This window comes from Stigmatopora nigra, chromosome 16 (assembly GCF_051989575.1).
Source record: "Stigmatopora nigra isolate UIUO_SnigA chromosome 16, RoL_Snig_1.1, whole genome shotgun sequence".
Classification (NCBI taxonomy): Eukaryota; Metazoa; Chordata; class Actinopteri; order Syngnathiformes; family Syngnathidae; genus Stigmatopora; species Stigmatopora nigra.
Window position 1 is genome coordinate 10696443 of NC_135523.1, and position 21820 is coordinate 10718262.

General features: G+C 40.6%; 1 protein-coding gene across 7 annotated transcripts in view; it reads right to left on the reverse strand.

Moving 5' to 3' along the window:
• The window catches only part of dcaf11 (ddb1 and cul4 associated factor 11), a 51752-nt gene that overhangs the window by 14203 nt on the left and 15729 nt on the right, over nt 1-21820 (reverse strand). For all 7 annotated transcript variants that reach the window (XM_077735681.1, XM_077735686.1, XM_077735685.1 and 4 more), the window contains exons 6-12: nt 20443-20543; nt 15531-15677; nt 13932-13986; nt 13554-13622; nt 13294-13351; nt 8327-8512; nt 2746-2899 (exon numbers count right to left, since the gene is read on the reverse strand). In XM_077735681.1, the coding sequence (XP_077591807.1) occupies nt 2746-2899; nt 8327-8512; nt 13294-13351; nt 13554-13622; nt 13932-13986; nt 15531-15677; nt 20443-20543 (770 nt within the window). The remainder of the gene's footprint in view (nt 1-2745; nt 2900-8326; nt 8513-13293; nt 13352-13553; nt 13623-13931; nt 13987-15530; nt 15678-20442; nt 20544-21820) is intronic.

The following is a 21820-nucleotide window of genomic DNA, read 5'->3' on the forward strand; positions in this document are numbered from 1 at the left end:
TCGGGGCGAACACCGACGTGATCATCGGCGGTGACCTAAACGCCCACTCCGGCCTCTGGGACTACAACCAGCCAAGCGACAGCCTTGGGTTCGACATCGAGGACTGGCAGCTGAGGAACTATATCACACTCCTCAACAACGGGTCGGCAACAAGAGTGAACCAAAACACCGGCGGGCTTAGCACACCCGACCCCACCTTTGCCCACCCCGGCTCGCCAACCATGCCAAATGGACTGTTGATGAGGACCTTGGATCCGACCACCTACCCCTGTCCATTTCAGTGGCCTGTGTCGTCCGCCCGTCGTGCCCGCCCCTATCAACGGCACAGTGGAACCACAAAGACGTCGACTGGCCAACCTTCACTAAGGACGTAGAAGACGCAGTCCTGAGTTTCGGAACCAACACGCCCCCGCCGTTGACCGACCGCCTCTCCTGCTTCACGACTCTGCTGAAGGAGGTGGGGAAGCACATCGTTGGCAAATCCCGGACAGGCAAGACGAGCAACACCTGGATGTCGGCTGACGTGAGATCTGCCATCAACGAACGCAATCGCCTATGCCGCTTCGTAGGCACCCACAGAGAAGACTGGCGAGCTGCTTGCAGGGAAGTGAACACCCTCACCTGGTCGGCCAAGGAAGCAAAGTGGGCTGCCCTATTGGATGAGCTGGAGTTCAATCTGGACCCCAGCAAAACGTGGCGATTGATCCGCTCTCTCAGCGGATCAGCTGATAACTGCGCCCTTACTGAGACCTGCAACACAACGGCCGCCTCTACACTACCAACGTGGGGAAAGCCGATGTTTTTGCCAAGCACTATGCCGCAGTGTGCAGACTCTCCTTCTCCAAAGAAGACACCGCATCCGAGAAGCGAAGCAACGGCTGGACGAGGCGCTGCAGCTAGAAGCGGGCGTGTGCTCTTACTCCTCGCGAGTAAGCCAACTCCTTTGAAAAAGCCCTCCGCCTCCCTCCTGATCACCCTCGGCATGAACTTGCTTCAAAGACAGTCGGGCAACGTCTCCGGCATCCAACCTCCCTCCCGCCCTGTCCAACCAACGAGAAGTCCTCCCGCCCCCCATCGAGTGTCCGTGGGTGAACGACACCGACCTCTGGACGGTCTCTGCAACCCTTGGGAGAGCCACAAACCTCGATCCCCCGCCAGTCCTTCGGGAACGTGCCATCTACGCCATCCATGCAGTCGCACCAGTGGTCACCATCTATACCGACGGCTCTGCTAACGATGGAACGACGGCCGGCGGGGCGGCGATGATCGCCACCACCGGAGATCCGGCAGACCCAGTCACCACATATTCAAAGCCGATGCGTGGGGCCCCTATCACGTCCTCTTTCGAAGAAGAGAAGGCGGCCATGACGAATGGCTAACTGACACGAATGTAGCTGGTGATGTCGCAGTGTGCTCTAACAGTCAATCCTTACTGACTGCCATTGCGAGCCACTCGGCTGACACCGGCGAAATCCGTCGCCTACTGAACCAGCGCACGGCTCGGACAGCCCTCCTGTGGACCCCAGGTCATTGCGGGTTGCCTGGGAATGAAATGGCAGACGCCCTAGCGAAGGAAGCCGCCTCCTCCAAGGTCGATGTGCCACGGCCAATCTCCTTCGCCCCAGCCAAAGCAGCCATCAGATGACTGATTCGTGCCAATCCACCAAGACCGGATCATCGCGCAGCGGTCGTCTACCCAAAGTATAACTGGCGCCTAGACTGCCCGCGCGTGGAGAACCGGAGCAACGCGGTTCTCATCGCCCGCCTCCGCTCGAGCCACCACCCAAGCCTGAGAGCCTCCCGTCACCTTCTCAACCCCACCCTCGACCCAACCTGCCCCCTCTGCCGGGAAGAGACGCAAGACCTTGAACACTGGCTCCAGCGTTGCCCCGGCCTCTCTTCCCTCCAAATCTTCGGTGTCGTCTCGCCCCCCCTGGACGTACTGGTGACTGAGCCGTCCAAGGTGCTAGCGCTTGCCAGGCATACTCTAGGTTAGGGTCACCTGGGCACTGCCTCAACAACAACAACAGCAGCACTCGAGGACCGGTTAGGATGAGGGTTTGGTCTGATAGACCTGTTTTATGGATCAAGTTACACTTATTGGAAAGATCAGATCTAAGCATGTTTCGGAAGAAGTAGTTTGGTTAGTGGGGCCACTGATTAGTTGTGTAAAGCTAAATTTAGTGAACAGTGATTTCAACTGTCTGATTTCATTTGTCGAGCCAGTTAATACTTAAATCTCCGAGCAAGACAACTTAATTTCTTGTGTCGCATTCCCTAAGTAGGGCCGATGCTCCGTCTGTATGGAATGCATTAGAGGCGGCTGGACGTCTTCACATGCTAATCAAAGTTATTCACATTAGTGGGGATAGTGATATTTTAAGACTGATGCCTTTAAGGTTGGGTATGTTAACCCATTCTATTTGCTTACATTTAAAGGTGTTCCCTATTATAATGGGCAATTGTGGCTGAGTGATTCTAGATGGAATGGACAAGATTGTTTTTTATTAATCGACCAATCCCTAATCCCCTAATATGAAATCAGCCAACCACCTAATTAGTGTACCTTAGTAAGTACTCGCACTTTTGGTAGTTTATAGATTTTTTCAGATGTAAAATGAATAACTTGGCTCAATAAAGGTTGAAAAATAATGGATTAGATATCATTAAATGGAAATAAACTCCTCTCATGAAATGATTTACATCTCCATAGTTTTTTCTTTGCATCGATGCTTTTCCACATACCTCTTTGGGGAACCCGCTGCCAGCGATAATCCCAATTCTGATGGGTGACAGCCAGACGTGATGCTGTTAACCCCTCTTTAGGAGAGAACTTTCTCACGTCCCAGAGTTTAATGGACTGGTCCTTTGAGTTGCTGATCAAATAACGTGCATCACCCTGCCATGGTATGGACAAAGGAAATGAAGGGAATTATTATAGTGAACTGATCTACATATATTAAACAAGGAATGTCATCCCTCGCCACTTCACGGCTTCAGTCTATTGCGGTATTTTATATGAAGTATCCAAAATTAAAAAAAAAAAGTTCATTTCACACTGAAACTCGCACCCTGAAGAAAGGTAACCTACCCAACTCAGCGACAGAAAAGAAAATTCCCTTCGCAACAATATAAAAGGCCGAGCAAGACAAGTCTATTCCAGCTTTGTTTGGATTTGCTCTTAAAAATGCCTTACAAGTCCTACGCCATTTAAGGAATCGAAGGAACCCAAGAAAAAAAACTAAAAATGACAGTGACCTAAAAGAGTTCCTAGATACAGTTGTGGTCAAAAGTTTACCTACACTTGTGAAGAACATAATGTCATGGCTCTCTTGAGTTTCAAGTTATTTCTAGAACTCTGATTTTTTTCTGATAGTGATTAGAACAGATAGTTCTTTGTCACAAAAACATTCATGAAGTTCGGTTCTTTTATGACTTTATTATGGGTGAACATAAAAAAGTGATCAAATGTGCTGGTTCAAAAATATACATACAGCAGCGCTAATATTTGATAACTTGTCCCTTGGCCATTTTCACTTCAATTAGGCGCTTTTGGTAGCCATCCACAAGCTTCTGGCAAGCTTTTGGTTGAATCTTTGACCACCCCTCTTGACAGAATTGGTGCAGTTCAGTTAAATTTGATGGCTTTCTGACATGGACTTGTTTCTTCAGCATTGTCCACAAGTTATCAATAGGGGTTAAGTCAGGATTTTGGGAAGGGCATTCAAAAACCTTAATTCTAACCTGATTTAGCCATTCCATTGCCTCTTTTGATGTGTTTTTGGGGTTATTGACTTCATGAATGTTTTTGTGACAAAGAGACATCTGTTACAATCACTCTATCCTGAGAGAAATCAGAGTTGTAGAAATAACTGGAAACTCAAGAGAGCCATGACATTATGTTCTTCACAAGTGTATGCAAACTTTTGACCACAGCTGTATATTCAAAGGGACAAGAATGTACCATGGCAGTGTGGCATAATTAAATCTACCATGCGTTATGTCCATATATGGTGCTCGGACGTTTGTTCGCTGGTCTTTTGGTTCCTTTTGGTATCCGGTCTTTTAGTCGCTGGTCAAATGGTGACAGTTTACTGTTGAAACCAGCTCTGAAAATTATATTCATGAGAGAGAGTTTAATATCTAAGAGAGAAAGTTTAATATCTAAGAGAGAAAGTTTAATATCGTGGAGAGAAAGTTTAATATCTAAGAGAGAAAGTTTAATATCGTGGAGAGAAAGTTTAATATCTAAGAGAGAAAGTTTAATATCGTGGAGAGAAAGTTTAATATCTAAGTACTGTTTAATATCTAAGAACTGTTTAATATCTAAGTACTGTTTAATATCTAAGTACTGTTTAATATCTAAGTACTGTTTAATATCTAAGTACTGTTTAATATCTAAGTACTGTTTAATATCTAAGTACTGTTTAATATCTAAGTACTGTTTAATATCTAAGTACTGTTTAATATCTAAGTACTGTTTAATATCTAAGTACTGTTTAATATCTAAGTACTGTTTAATATCTAAGTACTGTTTAATATCTAAGTACATTCGACCGGCGACCAAAAGACCGGTCACGCCATATATATAAATACATATATACCGTATTTTCACACCGTATTTTATAGGGTGCACTTAAAGTCTGAAATTTTCTATAAAATGGTCGATGCGCCCTATCGGTCGGTGCACCTTTTTTGTGCACTAAATTCAATTTTTGTATGGCCCTGACCGCTTGAGTGACTGGTTTTATTTCTTGCCGGTACTCTACTTATTGCGATCAACCGAGTTACAATGGATCGTGGATGACTGGGCTCAAGGGTTGGCAAGCAATGTTGTTCGAGCATTCGCCAAAGCTGGAATCAAGTTCCAGGAACACACAACATGTTGAATGTCTAACTCTTTATGTCAGATACAGAAGATGGGTTTGACGGTTTTGTAGATGTTTAACTGCTTATTTTTGCTCGTGCTGTCTTTAAAAAACATGCTAGCGACTAGCCCAAGATACTCTAGCAGCTAACATAGCATACACTAGTGGCTAGCATAACATAGGTATGGTAGCGGCTAGCATAACATATGGTAGCCTTGTGTCATGCCAGCGACTTTTCTGACGAGGCGCCCAATGCATTGACAAAAAAAAGAAAAACATCAAAAGAACTGCAGACCTCAGTTAAGGTTAATGAACCTGACTCTACTATAAGAAAAACACTGGCCAAAGCTGGTATCCAAGACAGTTCCAAAGCGAAAACCATTGCTGTCCAAAAAAAAAAAATAAAGGCTCATCTTACATTTGTCAGAAAAACATCTGGATGATTCTCCACACTTTTGGAAGAACATTCCGTGAACTGATGAAGTAGAACTTATTGGAGGATGTGCGGCCCGTTGCCCTCAGTGAAAAAGATGGCACAGCATTCCATCAAAAAAACACTATAGTAATACCTTGACATACGAGTGGCCCAACAATCAAGAAATTTGAGACATGAGGAAAATTCTGGGCATTTTTTTTCCCCGAGACACCAGACAAATTTGACATACAAGTATATGATGCGGTCGCAAAGTGGTCCTTTTTCAGGTGCGTAGTGACATACATGATGGGAGGGAGTGACTTCTTTTAATATGGATAAATGAGAAACAGTTGGCAGAATCAGCAAGGACTTGAAAGTAAAGCAAGTAGCTAACAAGGGGGATACTTTGAAGTCAGCAAAACCTTCAAAGCGAGTTGTGGCTGATTCGATAACTTTAAAAAAAAACTTACTGGGGCACTCGGTTGTGAGGCACGAGGAAGCATCGAATAATTGCACAATAAAGGTGTGTTCTAAGGCTAAGTTCATTTAAGTTGCTCCCTCAAAATTGCAAATCATAACCACTAGATAGGTATTTGCGAGCATAGTTGGACAATTAGAACAATTAAAAACACGTTTTCCCATTGTGATAGCATATTTTTCTGTATTTTTGAGAGGGTGGGAACTGAATAATTTGTATTGTTATTTTATATGGGAAATTTGCATGTTCTCCCAGGGACTGCGTGGGTTTCCTGCAGGTACTCCGGATTCTTCGCACAGTCTAAAAACATGCATGGTAAGCTGATTGGAAATTCAAGATTGCCCCTTGGTATGGGTTTAAGTGTGCATGGTACGTCTCCATGTGCAATGCGATCGGCTGGCCACCAATTCAGGGTGTACCCCGCATCTGGCCAGAAGTAAGCTTGGATAGGCTCCAGCAGTCCCTGTGACCCTAATGAGGATAATGCTGTTCAGAAAATGAAAAAATGTATGAATGAATGAATGAATAGCTATAAAAACTTTACTGCAGCTATAGACACAGTGCTGTCTTACATCAAGTGCAGCATGGCTACGGTCACTGTGGAGAAGACCATCCAGGTGTACCCAAACCGGAAACCGTGGATGACCAGCCAGGTCAGGTCATTCCTACGGGCCCGAGATGCAGCCTTCAGATCTGGTGGCAGGGCACTCTACAGTGCAGCTCGCACCAACCTGAAGAGAGGCATTAAGGCTGCCAAAGCGGACTAAAATGGAAATATAGAAGGGCATCATGATGACCCCCAACTTTGCGGTAGAGCATACGGAGCCTCACCAACTACAAGGGCCGAGCTGCGACTCCTGCGACACTGGCAGAGGACCTTAACAACTTTTTTGCCCGCTTTTGAGTGCCAACCTCCACAACCAGTAACACCACCTCAACCTCCAGTACATCCCACACCAAGCTCGGGAAGAAGCTCCACCCCACTCATTGTGGAGGTAGTGGATGCAAGACGTGTGTTCCGTGCAATCAACCCCAGGAAGGCCACAGGGCCGGATGGAATACCAGGCAAAGTACTTAAGGCCTGTGCTGACCAACTAGCACCAGACTTCACAGATGGAATAACCACTGACCTCCACACTGCACTGAGCCACCTTGGAAAAAGGAGCTATTTCAGAATGCTTTTCATCAAGTACAGCTCAGCCTTTAACACCATAAGATGGGGCATTCTTATCCCCAAGTTGGCCAACCTGGGGCTCCCACCTTCCACATGCTCCTGGATTGAGAACTTTCTGGTCACCACCTCTTATCCGCCCGGATGCTCAGCACCGGCTTGCCCCAAGGCTGTGTGCTGAGTCCACTACTCCACTTGTTCTACACACACACACACGACTGCAGACCCACTCTGCCCAAAAACATCATTGTGAAATTTGCGGACGATACAACAGTGGTGGGGATGATCACAGGGGAGAATGAGACGGCCTGCAGAGATGGGGTTCTTAGACTCAGTGAGTGGTGCAATCTCAACAACTTGGCGTTGAACGTCTTCAAAACTAGAGAACTTAGTAGTAGTTCACATCTCTTTAGATCTTTGGCAGAAAACGCCACAGCATTCATAAAGAAGGCCGAGCAGAGGCTACGATTCCTGAGAGTACTCAGGAAAGAGCAACTGAACACCAACTTCCTGGTGACCTTCTACCGGTCTGCCATTGAGAGCATACTGACCTACGTTGTATCAGCGTGGCACTCAAGCTGCACAGAAGCCGACTCCAATTCCAATTCCCCCTACCCACCATGTCCAACATCTCTGAATCTCGGTGCCTTAGTAGGACAGAGAGCATTATAAAAGACAATACACTTCCCGGCTTCCACCACTTAAACCTGCTGCCCTCTGAAAGGAGCTGCAGAGCTATACCTGCCAAGACAATCAGACTCAAGGACAGTTTCTTGCCAAGAGCTGTCACCATATTCAACTCGAGTTCTACACCTATGACCTAATAAAAACGTATTACTACTACTTATACTTGTTATGTTGACAACTTATTTATCTATTACTATTTTGTGATTATTTATTTATCATTACTATCCTTGAGACAGATTTATGACCCTGGCAACAAATAATGGCTTTAATGTGATTGGTTAAATGCTTCAATATTAAAACACACATCTGGAATCAGTGCAACCAGAGGGAAAACAACAAAAGGAAGCTAACAGACAATTTGGAATTATTTAATAAGTATTGATGGACAAAATATAATATATGATTCAGATATTTCTTAGGCCAGCAGAGAAGGCCAAGATGGCCCGCCACTGCTATATATTGATTTTTTATGTGTTTGCTTGTTTGTTTTTGCGTCATAGACTCAGCCAGTGGTGCAACTAGGAGCTGAACTTCTGTGCTGACCTCACTTGGACTAATTTATTCATTTCTTATTTATTGATTATTTATTTGTCTGTCGGTTTTAAATCTTATTATACTTTATAATGACAATAAAAACCATTCAATTCAATGAACGTGAAGAAGCAATGTCTGCATTGATAGACTGCGAAAACCACCATTATCCGCACCTTGCTGTGGATGAAGGTGATGCCGTCCCTGTGGCCCGCCAGCTGTCCAACAGGCTGTGGCCGATCTTCCCGTAACATTCTCCTGTCCCACACTTTGCACAGGGCATCATCACTGCCGGAGAAGAGCAGCTGGGAAGAGTTGTCGGCAAATGCCACTGCGTTCACATGATCCTCATGAGCATCAATCTGCCGGAAAAGAGAAAAGGCACATTATTTCTGAGAGTTTAGTCCACTACAAAAATCATCCATCGCTCAACTACACTCCACCTGATGAAAGAGGGCTGCCAACAAGTATACTCAAATTTCATGTAATATGTAAAGAACTTTTTTTTATTTGATTTTTTTGTCATGTTGTCTTGTTAAAGATATTGATCAATTAAGGACAGATTTCAGCTTTTTGACCATTCATGATATGAAAGTATTGTTCAAGGTCAGGAAGACACTCTAGCTGACACCAGTGCATGTCTGTTGAGTTAAATGTTGCTGCTATTTGACGGTCACCATTTGATTGCACCAGCAAGCCCCGTGCTTCACGTGCGATATAGTTGACGCTGTGAGTTGTGCGCAATGGGCTGGAAGATATGCTGATGAGTGATAGTCAGCATGATCAAACATGTCTGGACCAGATGAAGTAGAGAGAGAAAGGGTGCAGCATTTCAGAATTAACACCATTAGATTGGACAGGAGTTTACCGCCCGTGCTTCCTTAATAGTACTACCAAAGACGTTAGTTTGTTTTTCTTTTGAAATTATTTAGGCAAGTGACATAAGTTGTGATCATAACATTTTTCATTTGCTGCTGAAAATAGACATCTAATCGACTATTTAAAATGTAGCTGCTTAGCATCAAAGATCCTGTCGGACTTTGATGGATTTGTGGGTGATGATGACGAGTACACGGTAAAATGGCTAAATAAAGGACAATGGAACTCAGTTTTGCTTCTGTTGCCTTTTTAAAAACGTGTTTTTAGCGTGTGGGTGTAGCGTGTATGTTTTGTATTGCCATGCCAGGCTGCGTCTATAAAAACAGTGCGTACTTTGTGTGTGTAAAATACAGAAATTCGTTATTGACACTGCGGCTAAAAATACGATGTGCCGTATAGTCGTGAAAATATGGTAAATACTTCAAATACTGTACTCTCAGTGAAAAATTTCCTCCTCGCTTGATATAAATAATTAAAAAACGGGCTAACGGGAGTTTTAGTCCAAGTCCTTAAAAGGGAGTGATATCCACGATATTCGAGAGATTACTGTACTCGCCTGACAAAGCGTGAAATGGAAAGATGTCAGGTAACAAAACAACCTAAAAAACACCATTGTCTGTTATGAACAAAACGGTCAAAACCAATGTTCACTGTAAGCTGTGCACTTGCGCAATTGCGCACTACTCGTGTTCCCCACGCATTGCAAAATTTACATTTTTTGTGTGCCATTTTGTAACGCAACATAGAGAGTGGCAGCCTGTCACTGTCAAACGACGAAAAACGGTAATTACCGTCTTTCATTGAATAGTAGCCGCATTTGTTGGACAACAAAAATGACTGAATCGACTTAGACGCGCAAAAAAAAACGACATGCACAAAAATGCAAGGTGACAAAGACGAAACACCATAATGCCATGACTCAAGACAATGTGGCCGAAAAAAGCGTGAAATGGATAGATGTCAGGTAACAAAACAACCTAAAAAACACCTTTGTCTCTTATGAACAAATCGGTCAAAACCAATGTTCACTGTAAGCTATGCACTTGCGCAATTGGCACTACTCATGTTCCCCACGCACAGCAAAATTTTTTGTGTGCCACTTTGTAACGCAACTCAGAGATTGGCAGCCTGTCACTGTCAAACGACAAGAAACGGTAATTACCGTATTTCGTTGAATAGTAGCCGCATTTGTTGGACAACAAAAATGACTGAATCGACTTAGACGCGCATGAAAAACGACATCCACGAAAATGCAAGGTGACAAAGACGAAACATCATAATGCCATGACTCAAGACAATGTGGCCGAAACTGTCATTTATTTGAAAATAGAGAAAGGATAAACAGATAAAAGGCTATAAAAATATTTCAACGTCAAGAATGAAATTCAGGGGAAAAAACGTATCTTGCATAAAAGATGAAAAAACGCACTTCTGCTTGCGTCGCCAGCCCACCGGAGTTATAAACTGACACTGACTGGCTATACGCGAGTAGTCTTGATAGTTGTGTTCTTAGCGTTTACCATGTCAGCACATCCCAATAGTACTCAAGGCTGATCAAAGGTCTTGCGGTGGATCGTTAAAATATCAGCCTTAATACCTGCGTAATGTGTACCTCATGCTAGTATTGCACTCAGATACTTGAACACTTTCAGTGGTACCTTGAGATGCAAGTTTAATGCGTTCTGGGACTGAGCTCGTATGTTGGTTTACACGTATCTCAAATCAACGTTTCCCAGAGAAATGAAACAAATAGAAACTAATCTCAGCATCTAATCTCACCCTCTGAAAAAAGAACACCAAAAAAAGAATATTAGAATGGAAAAACATTTTTATTGGTTTTAATTCACCATCTACTAACAGAGTAAAAAATAACTACTTGTTATGATGTTTAATAACAAAATTAGGCATTATTTTATACAACGGGGAGTTAGTGGATGGGAGGGGGGGAGAATGAAGAGAGGATGCGCTTGTAACGTAACAGACATTAAATTGAACCCAAATGAACTTAGATTCTCATACACACACAAGGAAGTTTTAATCTTATCTTACACTAAATTTAAACCTTCTTGTGCAATAATTAAGGCATTCATGTATTCCACCGCGGCTTTTGGGGCGAACTTCTTGTTTCTCCACACGTAACGCTTAGAATAGGGAGAGAGGCTATTTTTAGGGTGAACGTCTGTCTGCTGGCTTGATCGCAATAAATAGTGTGTCAACAAGAAATGAAACCAGTCATTCAAGGTCAGGGTCATACAACATTCGGAATATAGCCCATATCTAAAGCACCCGCCCTGTTCATTTTGGAGATTGTTTTTCTTTTAAGTGCATCCCATAAGTGTTTTCATTGGCATGATTTCATAAAATAAGGCCAGAAGAAAGTTTCATTAAAGATATGCACAAATATAAGATAAACGATAAACATGGGGAATGTAGGAGTTATGCACTGATTAATATAATTTACTGTTACAAATGGTAAAAGCCTTGCCTGAATTTAAACACATTCTACCTTTAGACAAAGAGTCGCTATCATTTAATTTTTTTCCACCGATGAAGAATGTTTTGTCTATCTTTATTTAAAATGAGATGTGCTGAGGCGTCTTGGAGTCCTTGTGTCTTGTTTTTTGACTATAGCAATGAGATTGTGAACATGTTTTTAAAAGTCTAGGGCCCCAATTGGGATGTCCATGTAAAAAAATGAGACAAAAGATAAGAAATGTGAGCGGACTTTGCATTTCCCCACCCTGTTTTTTCCCCATGTTGGCCTACATTTACATACAAAGTAAACAACTATGGATCGAGTTTTGCAAAGAAAAGGCGACCGTTGACATTGAAAAAAATGAGTGGGGTACGTGTTACCGAGCTTGCTACAAGAGGAATCCGTCAAACATATCCACCATCCTTAAGCAAAAGGACATAATTGGATTGGATAACTTTATTCATCCCGTATTCGGGAAATTTTGTTGTCACAGTAGCAAGACGGTGAGGTTGCAGATAGGAAAGGCATTTTAGACATAAATAGATAGGTAATAAATAGGTTAGTAATAAATACATTAAAAAAATGTATAAATAATCAAGCGTGTTGAGAATTAAGGGGAGGAGGCATTCCAAAGGACTAACTATAATTTCCCACCGGCAGAGTGACATTCACAACGAGATGGAGAGCCTTCTTTTATTGCGGATAAAAGAAAAACAGTTAGCAGGAGATAACGTGACTGAGTCAACCATATGTGAAAAAGCCAGCAGAATTTGGATTTGATAACAACGAAAGAAGAGCCTTTCAACACCTTAAGAATCCTTTAAAGCGAGTCATGGCTGGTTCGAAAATTTAAAAAAAAGGGTCTGGAATACACTGGGTAAACAGACACGAGGAAGCAGGAAGTTCCAATACGAAAGACACGGTGGAATTTATCAAAACATTTTCCTCGATTATCACCTAGGAAAGTTACATCCCCCAGCAAGTGTTCAACTGCGACAAAACTGGTCTTTTTGGAAAAAGATGGCCAGGTGGACATTCATCGTGGCAGAGGCAAAGGCATTACCTGGGCATAAACCTATGAAGGACCGCTTAACTACAGCTTTGTGTGCCAATGACTATAAAATTAAGCTTTCAAGAGACACAACATCAACTAAGAAAACCTATCATTTATGTTAAGGTAAAAGAGATTAAAACAAATTAGAAAAACATTGAGTGTCTGTATATGTTTATTCAAGTTATTTTAAATTTGTTTAGTTAGTCCCCTCGAACAACCTCTCCATCCGCCTTCATGTATGTCTCTGCCCTCCGCGAAATGCGTCTAATTTTACTTCTATTAAACACATTTTATTACGATTAAACCACTCGTTATCTATTACTTTGTCAATATATGGCGAATTAGAAGAAATAAAACATTATTTCCGAGGCCAATATCTTGTTTTTGGTGTTTTTTCAGAGGGTTGGAATGAATTAATTTGTTTTCAGTTACTTTCAATGGGAAACTTTCGCTCGAGTTACGAAAAGCTCGACAAACGATTTCAGTCTCAGAACATTTTACGAACCTATGTCGAGGAACCACTGTAAAAGGGATGTCACGACTTTTTGTCAATTATGGTCGGGTAAAACTCTGGGACAACTGTGAATAAATGCCAGATAAATGCAACTTGACATTTTGACACTGTATTTTTTATTAATCCATCTTCCATTTATCAAGTGTCCCTTTGCATTTCTAATTTTGAATGTACCAATTCATTAAACTAGACAGAGCAGGTGTAACCCACAAACACTCACCTTAAGTGTTCTTTTATTTTGCTCGAGATCAAAGACATAAAGACAGCCATCATTTGCTCTAAATGGAGAGGAGCAGAAGAGGGGATTGAAGTGTTATGCATCTATTAACAAGGTCCTTTTGCTCAAAATGAAGAAATTCTATTTAGGAAAGTCCTTCATGACTACTCCAGTGAATAAAAGACATTAAGAGGATGATGCATGGATTACATTTCATCTTTTGACAGAAACTATTATTTCCTGGAAAAGCAAACTGCACTTACCCTCCTAAGATTTCTTTGCCATCTGTTGATGCAGCCAATGAGAACACACAGAACCTCCGCTCATCTGGACTACAAAACAAGCACACAAAGCATTTTTGCAAGCAGGTCAATTAACACTAACTGGAACACAACTTTCCTGCAAAAAAAAAAAGCCTGCTGTGTCACATTTTTAGGATGATATTTTTAAATGATACTTGAGGCCCCAGTGTGATTAACAAAGAGACAAATTGAAAGAAATAAATCAGCATAAAAAGAAAGCAAAAAAAACGAAGTAATATTTATAGATGGAAATTAAGAGGGGTGGCTCTGTTTGTTGGGGTTGATAAATTACCTGCTTTGAAAAGGTATATGTATGTTACTAGAAGGCCAAACACTAACTTGAGGTCCAATGCCGTGTGATTTTCACTGTCCCCATCGATACTGCACAGATGAACTGTAGGGGAGACACGGATAAATGCTTGGCACTGACATTTTCATGCAAATAATTGTATTACTTATATAAAATGATCCATGGACTCTCAAAATCACATTTTTTTTCTTACTGTAATTATTCAATTGGTGGTTAATGGCATTTTCTATATATTAAGGCATTTATTTACTGTATTTACTCACATATAAGCCGCTTTTGGCAGACAAAATATCCTGATTAAATCGAGGGTACAGCTTATATGCAAATAAAAACATGACATGCCCCCAAATGCAAGTTGACGACAATCACACGATGACGTCACGACAAAAAATAGCCCCTAATGTAAATTCAGAGTTAACGCTAGCATTCTGGTTTAATATTATAGTTTCAGATTCCAGTTTTAAATATACATCTCATAAAAAATGAAATATCATATGGATATTCGTAATTGAGCAAATCGATTGAATCCAATTTCACATTCTGCTAGGGCTAGGGCTTCAAAAGGTCTTTCTTCTCGTTTTTGAGTGTAATCACAGCGACTTAGACATGTTCTTATCTAACCAAAACATGGCATACAAACGAGGTACACAGACTTTTAAAATGTTGGCTTTTAGGTGTTTACAAGTACATAGTAACTCAAACCCTATGCTGGCCAATCATAGCGCAACATTCTTCTCCTTTCTACTCTTCCCAATCTTATTTGAATAAATACCATCTAGTTCTTTAACTTAAATTTTCCTTCACCACAGTCACTAATCAATTAGTCAAATCTTTACACAGATTTATACGCGAGTATGTGTGTGCCGGATTTCATGGATATTTCAGAATGAGAAATTATCCATGGGGTTTTCTTTTGAGTTTTTTTTTAAGTGCCGCGTACCTGTGCAAAGAGCAGCCTTGTTAAAAATGTCCTTAACCCACTGTCTTTGTTTCAGGATAGCCTGGAATATTTTTCTGAATTGATAAAGATGTTTTTCCATTTTATGTAAATGTTCTAAAAATTTTGCTAAAATCTAAAACTTTTCTTGGGTTAATATGGGTTAATATTCATCCAACCTAATTTTGTGTCTTTTTGTGAGGCTGAAAATAGTCCGCTTGCCAATGGTCTTCAGTTGATTATTATATTTGCATAAATGCAACGCTCCGCCCAGTGCTCATAGATATCTGTTATACACGAAAGAGACGCGGCAAAAAAGACAGTGCGCTAAAATCATGAACAGCCTCTCATGTCTTGGCCACCTGGCTTTGTCTTATCTCGAAATTTGTCTCGTATCTAGAGATAATTACTTGCTCAAAATTTTACTCCCATCTCAAATTGCTCATATATTACCACTATACCTATGTTCGATGAGACATTTATTATTCAATCACCCAGCTTCTATAATGCTTATCCTTACAAGGGTCAATGGAGTGCTAAATACTATCACAGTAGGCAAGATATACCCTGTACTGGTCACTCAATCGCAGTGGGGTTAATTAGTTTATGACAAATGTTGTCTCCAAATTACTTTGGGAATAAATACACAGCTGAAGTTTACAATCTCCTGACTTAATTGTGTGTTCCTTACTATAGTCTGACCAGCTGGAGTAAAGCACATGCTGGGCATCCGGTGTGAAGCAGACATCCAAAACGCTCCAGCCAACATCTCGAGCCTTCACCGTTTGCCTGAGGTGAAAGCGTCCTCTGCTTGTGTCATATAAGCGGATGTTCTGATCTGAGGTAGAAAATCATATTTAAAAAGGACAGAAACAATGCACATCCCAGGGTCTGGACTAGTAGAAGGACTGAAAACTTTACACCATATTGCTCACAGGACGACTAGATTATGAATTCAGGTGAAATCCCATTCATCATCCATCTGAATAGTTACATTTCATCAACAGCTATAACGGTTTCAACTGTTTGGATTAAGAGGGTTTTTTTGAAAAATTATGACCATTTTATTTTATTCGAAGCACATAAAGCACATCAAACAATGATTTGGATGAGAAGCGCAGAATCTTCTTTTTACTTCTAGTGTATCCCAAGAGAATGTTCTGAACTGAGGAAGAAAATCATTTTAAAAATGGAAAAACTATGCACATGCCAGAGTCTGCAATATGAAGGGTCTGTAAATATTTACACAGTAATACCGTGAATATTGGAGATAATGTAGACGAGACATGGCCGGAATTATCAAAAAATTGCTAAGTAGGATAATCTTTATTAGTACTACATACCATACTACATGTTTTTGTGTGTATACAAAAATACAAGTGCAATTATCAAAAAGTGTATGTATTAAAAATTACAGTTATAGGCATATGAAAAGACTAATGAATTAATATCTACATATACAGTTGTGGTCAAAAGTTTACATACACTTGTGAAGAACAATGACATGGCTCTTGAGTTTCCAGTTATTTCTACAACCCAGATTGTTTTATGATAGTGATTGGAATAGATACTTCTTAGTTACAAAAAACATTCATGAAGTTTGGTTCTTTTATGACTTTATTATGGGTTAAGAAAAAGTGATCAAATCTGTTGGGTCAAAAATATACATACAGCAACACAAATTAGCAATTTTGGTGACTTAGTAAGTTGTCAATGAAATGAGCTTCATAGCATGGCCTCTTAACTTATTGTGAGTGATTATGAGTGAGGATTACCTCTAAATTCTTCATGGTTAATCTAAAGTCATCAGCCGAAGATGGAGTCTTGGCGCAGTTCGGTGTTCCAACAGGACAATGATCCATACATCAAAAGGTGGTAATGGAATGGCTAAATCAGGCTAGAATTAAGGTTTTCGAATGGCTTTCCCAAAGTCCTGACTAAACCCCTATTGAGAACTTGTGGACAATGCTGAAGAAACAAGTCCATGTCAGAAATCCATTAAAACTTAACTGAACTGCACCAATTCTGTAAAGAGGAGTGGTCAAAGATTCAACCAGAACCTTGCCAGAAATTTGTGGATGGCTACCAAAAGCGCCCAATTGAAGTAAGTGAAAATGACCAAAGGACATGTTACCAAATAGTAGCGCTGCTGTATGTACATTTTAACCTAGTAGATTTGATCACTTTTTTCCATTCACCTACAATAAAGTCATAAAAGAACCAAATGTCATGAATGTTTTTTTGTGACAAAGAAGTATCTGTTCCTATCACTCTATCAGAGAAAAATCAGAGTTTAGAAAAATAACTGGAAAGTCAAGAGAGCCATGATTATCTTCTTCACAAGTGTATGTAAACTTTTGACAACAACTGTAATTGACAATTAAAAAAAAAAAAGAACTGTACTCACAAATAAAATAATTATTCACTGGATTAAAACAATAATAATTTAAAAGAAAAAAAAGGTTATAGGGAGCTTTTGTCAAAGTCCCCAACGTCAGATCCGAGAGGCATTGGATCATTGATGGAATCTTCAGGAGTTTCGCTCTGCGAGAGGTTTTTGGCGCACAAGGAACATGGCAACCACCCGTTTTTTTTTCTTACAAATATGCTGTTGTACAAGGACATGCCACTGTCAAGACGATTGCCAAATTCAATGGCTCTGAACATAGTCATCAATCTCCTGGACACTTTGTAACAAAATACGTGCCATATTAAACATCTGTTGCATGTTTCGTTATGTCAGCTTCACGGCCGTATCTACGGCATAAATCCCCTAATAATGCTGATTCATTTTTTTTCCATTTGTAGAGGCTACCCTTGCCCAGAGTCCTAAAAAAAACAATATTGTAGCCATCCGACTTTACTCAAAATGACCTGTATTTTGTTTGTATTACCACTCAAATCACGTATATAATGACACAGGGACTCCTTTGTCTTGAATATTCAACACTTATCATGGGATTTTGTTGTTGTTAGCCCTATTTGTTCAGGAACGAAAGAGATATTTCAGCTCTGGCCCGGAGGAAACTGCCAGTATTATCGAGGCCTGGGTGATAAACAAGTTAATTGACGGACTAGCTAGCCATGGGAGGGGTCTCCCCAGATGGTATCTTTTGGAGATTCCATCTAGGCTGAGGTACACCCACTAATATTCCAATTAAGGCTCACTTTTTACTGTTGGAAAATGATTTAAAAAGGAAGTCAGATATCAGAGGTAGTCACTCTTACAATGAAGTCACTGTTGTGAGAACCGACCCTGAGTCTTTGTATGTCTTGTATGTTTTTTCTGTCTTCCAAAAACCCTTGAGAATAAAACATGAGTACGCAGTGTTATGGTCAAGAAAGAACAAACGCCAATAGAAGAAACCAGGAAATGGCAAAACGTCATCCTACCAGGCCTTTAATATTATTTTATGCGTTATTCTTCTTCTACAGTGAAATATGCCTTCTTCTGGCATCGGATTATCCCCGTCTTCCGCTTGCGAGTTTCATCATGAATTTTGACATTTTTATGAACTTTTCAAAAATTTAATAATTAATATAAAAAAAAATGCGATGTACTGAAGCCGTGAATGTTAAAGCCGCAAAGTGATGAAGGATCACAGTATGTTGTGCTTATGACATGACTTGATTATTGTTAGGGTTATTAGTATTACATTATGATATATTTGCTCGCAATGAAGAACGCTTTGCTTCACTCAGGGTTATTGGTCGTACATCATTGTGTATTTGCTCGCTTATTAACATTGGAGGGGTCATTTTGGTGCATCTGCTTGCAACAGTTTAAATGCTCGCTCCTGAGTGAGCCTAAACAACGGGAAGGTCACTCCTCTCTCCAGCTGGACTTCGCATGAAAATGAATGAAAATCCAGAACCACTGTGGCTCTTTGTGGAATAGTTTGCCCATCCTTGGATTAGACATACATTTATGATATCAAAAAACAATTTGGATGAGAAGCGCTGAATTTCCTTTATGGTTCTAATATATCCTGAAGTCGCGGTTAGGTCTTTTTAAAAGGGCAGTCAGGCTAATCTATATTAGGCTCTCTCATCCATATTGTTTTACACTAGTGCTGTCCTTTTCAAATATTTTCAAGTAAGACATCCCTGAACTTCCACAAAATCAGGATGATCGAACAGTACGAAATTGTGTCCAAGTGGAGGAAAAAAACTTGATACAGTAGGAACAGTTGATGATAGGCCATTGCTGTCCAACATAACTGCGTACACATTTGATGCAAAGTCCAGAAAGACTTGCATTACAAATTTGAGTCTAGATGAAGTTAGTGGCATGTAGAATTTTGACATGAAATTGACAATATTTTTAGTATTATAACGGAAACTAGATTAGAGCAGGGGTGGGCAAACTATTCATTACAACCCGTAAAGAGGACACCTTTACACCAATATGGTGTCCTACAAGTGCAATCAGTGGATTGCAGTCAGGTTTTTCTTGTTTTAAGCAATCTCATTGGTTAAAGTGTCTTTTCTGGATGGTATCAACAAAAATCTGCACACAGAGCGGCCCTCGAGGACTGGTTTGATCTGCTCATCCTTAGAGCATAGGTGTCAAACTCATTCCAGAGAGGGCCAGGTTGGTGCAGGTTTTCGTTCCAACCCACCAAGACAACACCTTTTCACTGATCTGTTCTCTTACAACTGTTATCAGTTGAAAGCAGTTAGGTGTTGCCTCTAACAGCAGACCTCCTCATTGGCCTAACTGTTTGCGCTGGGAAACCTGCACCCACTTGGCCCTTCTGGAATCGGTTTGACACCTGTGTCTTAAAAGTAATACATATTTTTTACTTTCTTTTTAATTGTTAGAGACAACATATGATTTTTATTGACATTTTCTTTTCCGTTTACATTATTGTTTTATCTTGATGTATGTACTAAACAAGAGGAACTCATTATGATGTGCAATGACAATCAATATATGAAATTCTATTCTACACAAGTCTATTCACATAAAAATAAAAATAAATCTTGTGAAATTGCAAATAGTTTCTGAAGAAACGGTAATGTTTTGGCAATTTACCGGGTCTCCGAAAAGTCTCGGTATAAGATATAGGTGTCAAACTCATTCCAGAAAAAGCCAAGAGGGTGCAGGTTTTGTTCCAACCCACCAAGACAACACCTTTTTACCAATCTGTTCTCTTACAACGGTAATCAGTTGATTGCAGTCTGGTACTGCTTTTTCCAGCATACCTCCCTCCTCATTGGCCTGTCAATGCTGTTTCAGTAGGGAGGAAAACCTGCACCCAACTAGGCCCTTTCTGGAATCAGTTTGACACCTGTGGTATAGGATAAAATCCGCTACATCTCATACCAACACAATTTTATCCAATTGCATAGTTGATAAATAACATTCCACATAAGTTTGGTCATAATTTGCAGAATTGTATACCCTTCCCAAGAAAACGGGTAACTAGATAGAGCAGGTTAAATAAAATAGTAACATCTTCTACTGTATACTCTAATGGCTGGTATACATGCTGGCGTTAAAATGCCTTCTACACAATACAAGATATACTGTTGATCTGATGATTTAATTGAAAAAAATAAAAAAATAAACAAGCTCAGATTTGTTGAAGATCATTTACCCTGGCATGAAGAGAGAAACATGTTGCCATCCTCGCTGTATACACCACAGAAGGCTTTGTGGTGGTACGTAGTCTTGTGAGAAACATAGTTAGGCAGGAAACTAGGGTAAAAACACACACACACACACACATATATATATCAATATATATGCACATATATTCAAGGGTGGTGTGATAGACGAGCAGGATTGCCCCAGTAAATACATTGCACTAATTACCAAACAGTATAAAAATTACAGGTTCACGGTTAAGATCAACTGAAATATTTTTTGTCAAAATTTTCATATTTTTTTCTAGATTATATATATATATATATATATATATATATATATATATATATATATATATATATATATATATATATATATACATACACACATACAAACATACATACATACACACACATACACACACACATACACACACACATACATTATATATATTAACTCGGAGCTTGCCGTCATTCTCGGAGGCTTGAGAACTACAACCGCTGGACATCGGCATCAACCAAGCTTTCAAAGCAAAGTTGCAAGAAGCATGGGAGCAGTGAAGGGGGGGGGGCTGCGTTTAGGAAAACTTATTTGGGCAATTGTTTAATTCGGACACAGAAAATTAGGACTCAGTTTTGCTTCTGTTGCCTTTTTAAAAACGTGTATTAGCATGTGGGTGTATGCATGTAGCACCAAATTAGTGTGTTCGCCGTCATCCTGGGTGTATTGACAAAAAAAAAAAAACTATATATCCCAGCAGTAACTGCGCACCAGAAGTAGCGGCTAGGGCTGTTGCGGTTCGATATTCATCCATATATAAGGTATTTATGCCATGGCTGGCTGCGTCAAAAATGAAAATGGTGTGTCCTTTGTGTAGGTAAAATACAGAAATAGCACTCGTTATTGACACTGCGGCCAAAAATATGAATGCGCTGTATAGTCGGGAAAATACGGTAACTTTAATAGCTTAATATTATGACTTTTCTCATAGATTTGCCTTTCTCGATTTGGCCTTTTGAATGTTGAGGCAGGGTTTGGGCACTGGAAGTTCAAGTCACGTAAAAGGGAAATGTATTTATTGGCTACTACTTTGATCATCGCTGAAATTTGTCGCAGATAGATCAACCAAGCCATCTTCTTGCTGCGTAGGGGACTATTTAGTCAAAACTGTGTCATGCTAGATGCGTATCTCCAGTTCCCAGGCCACCTGTCGCCATTCCCCGTTATGTCTTTGGCGACATCGTGGCATGGAAATGCAGAGTTGGACACAATTGCAGGGAAGTAGGCGAGGACAAGGGAAGTAGTACTCGTACTAAACTTTAATAACTTTCATTGGAAGCAAAGAAAGTAACAAAAGATTTGGCATCGAACAAAAAACCCGACAGAGG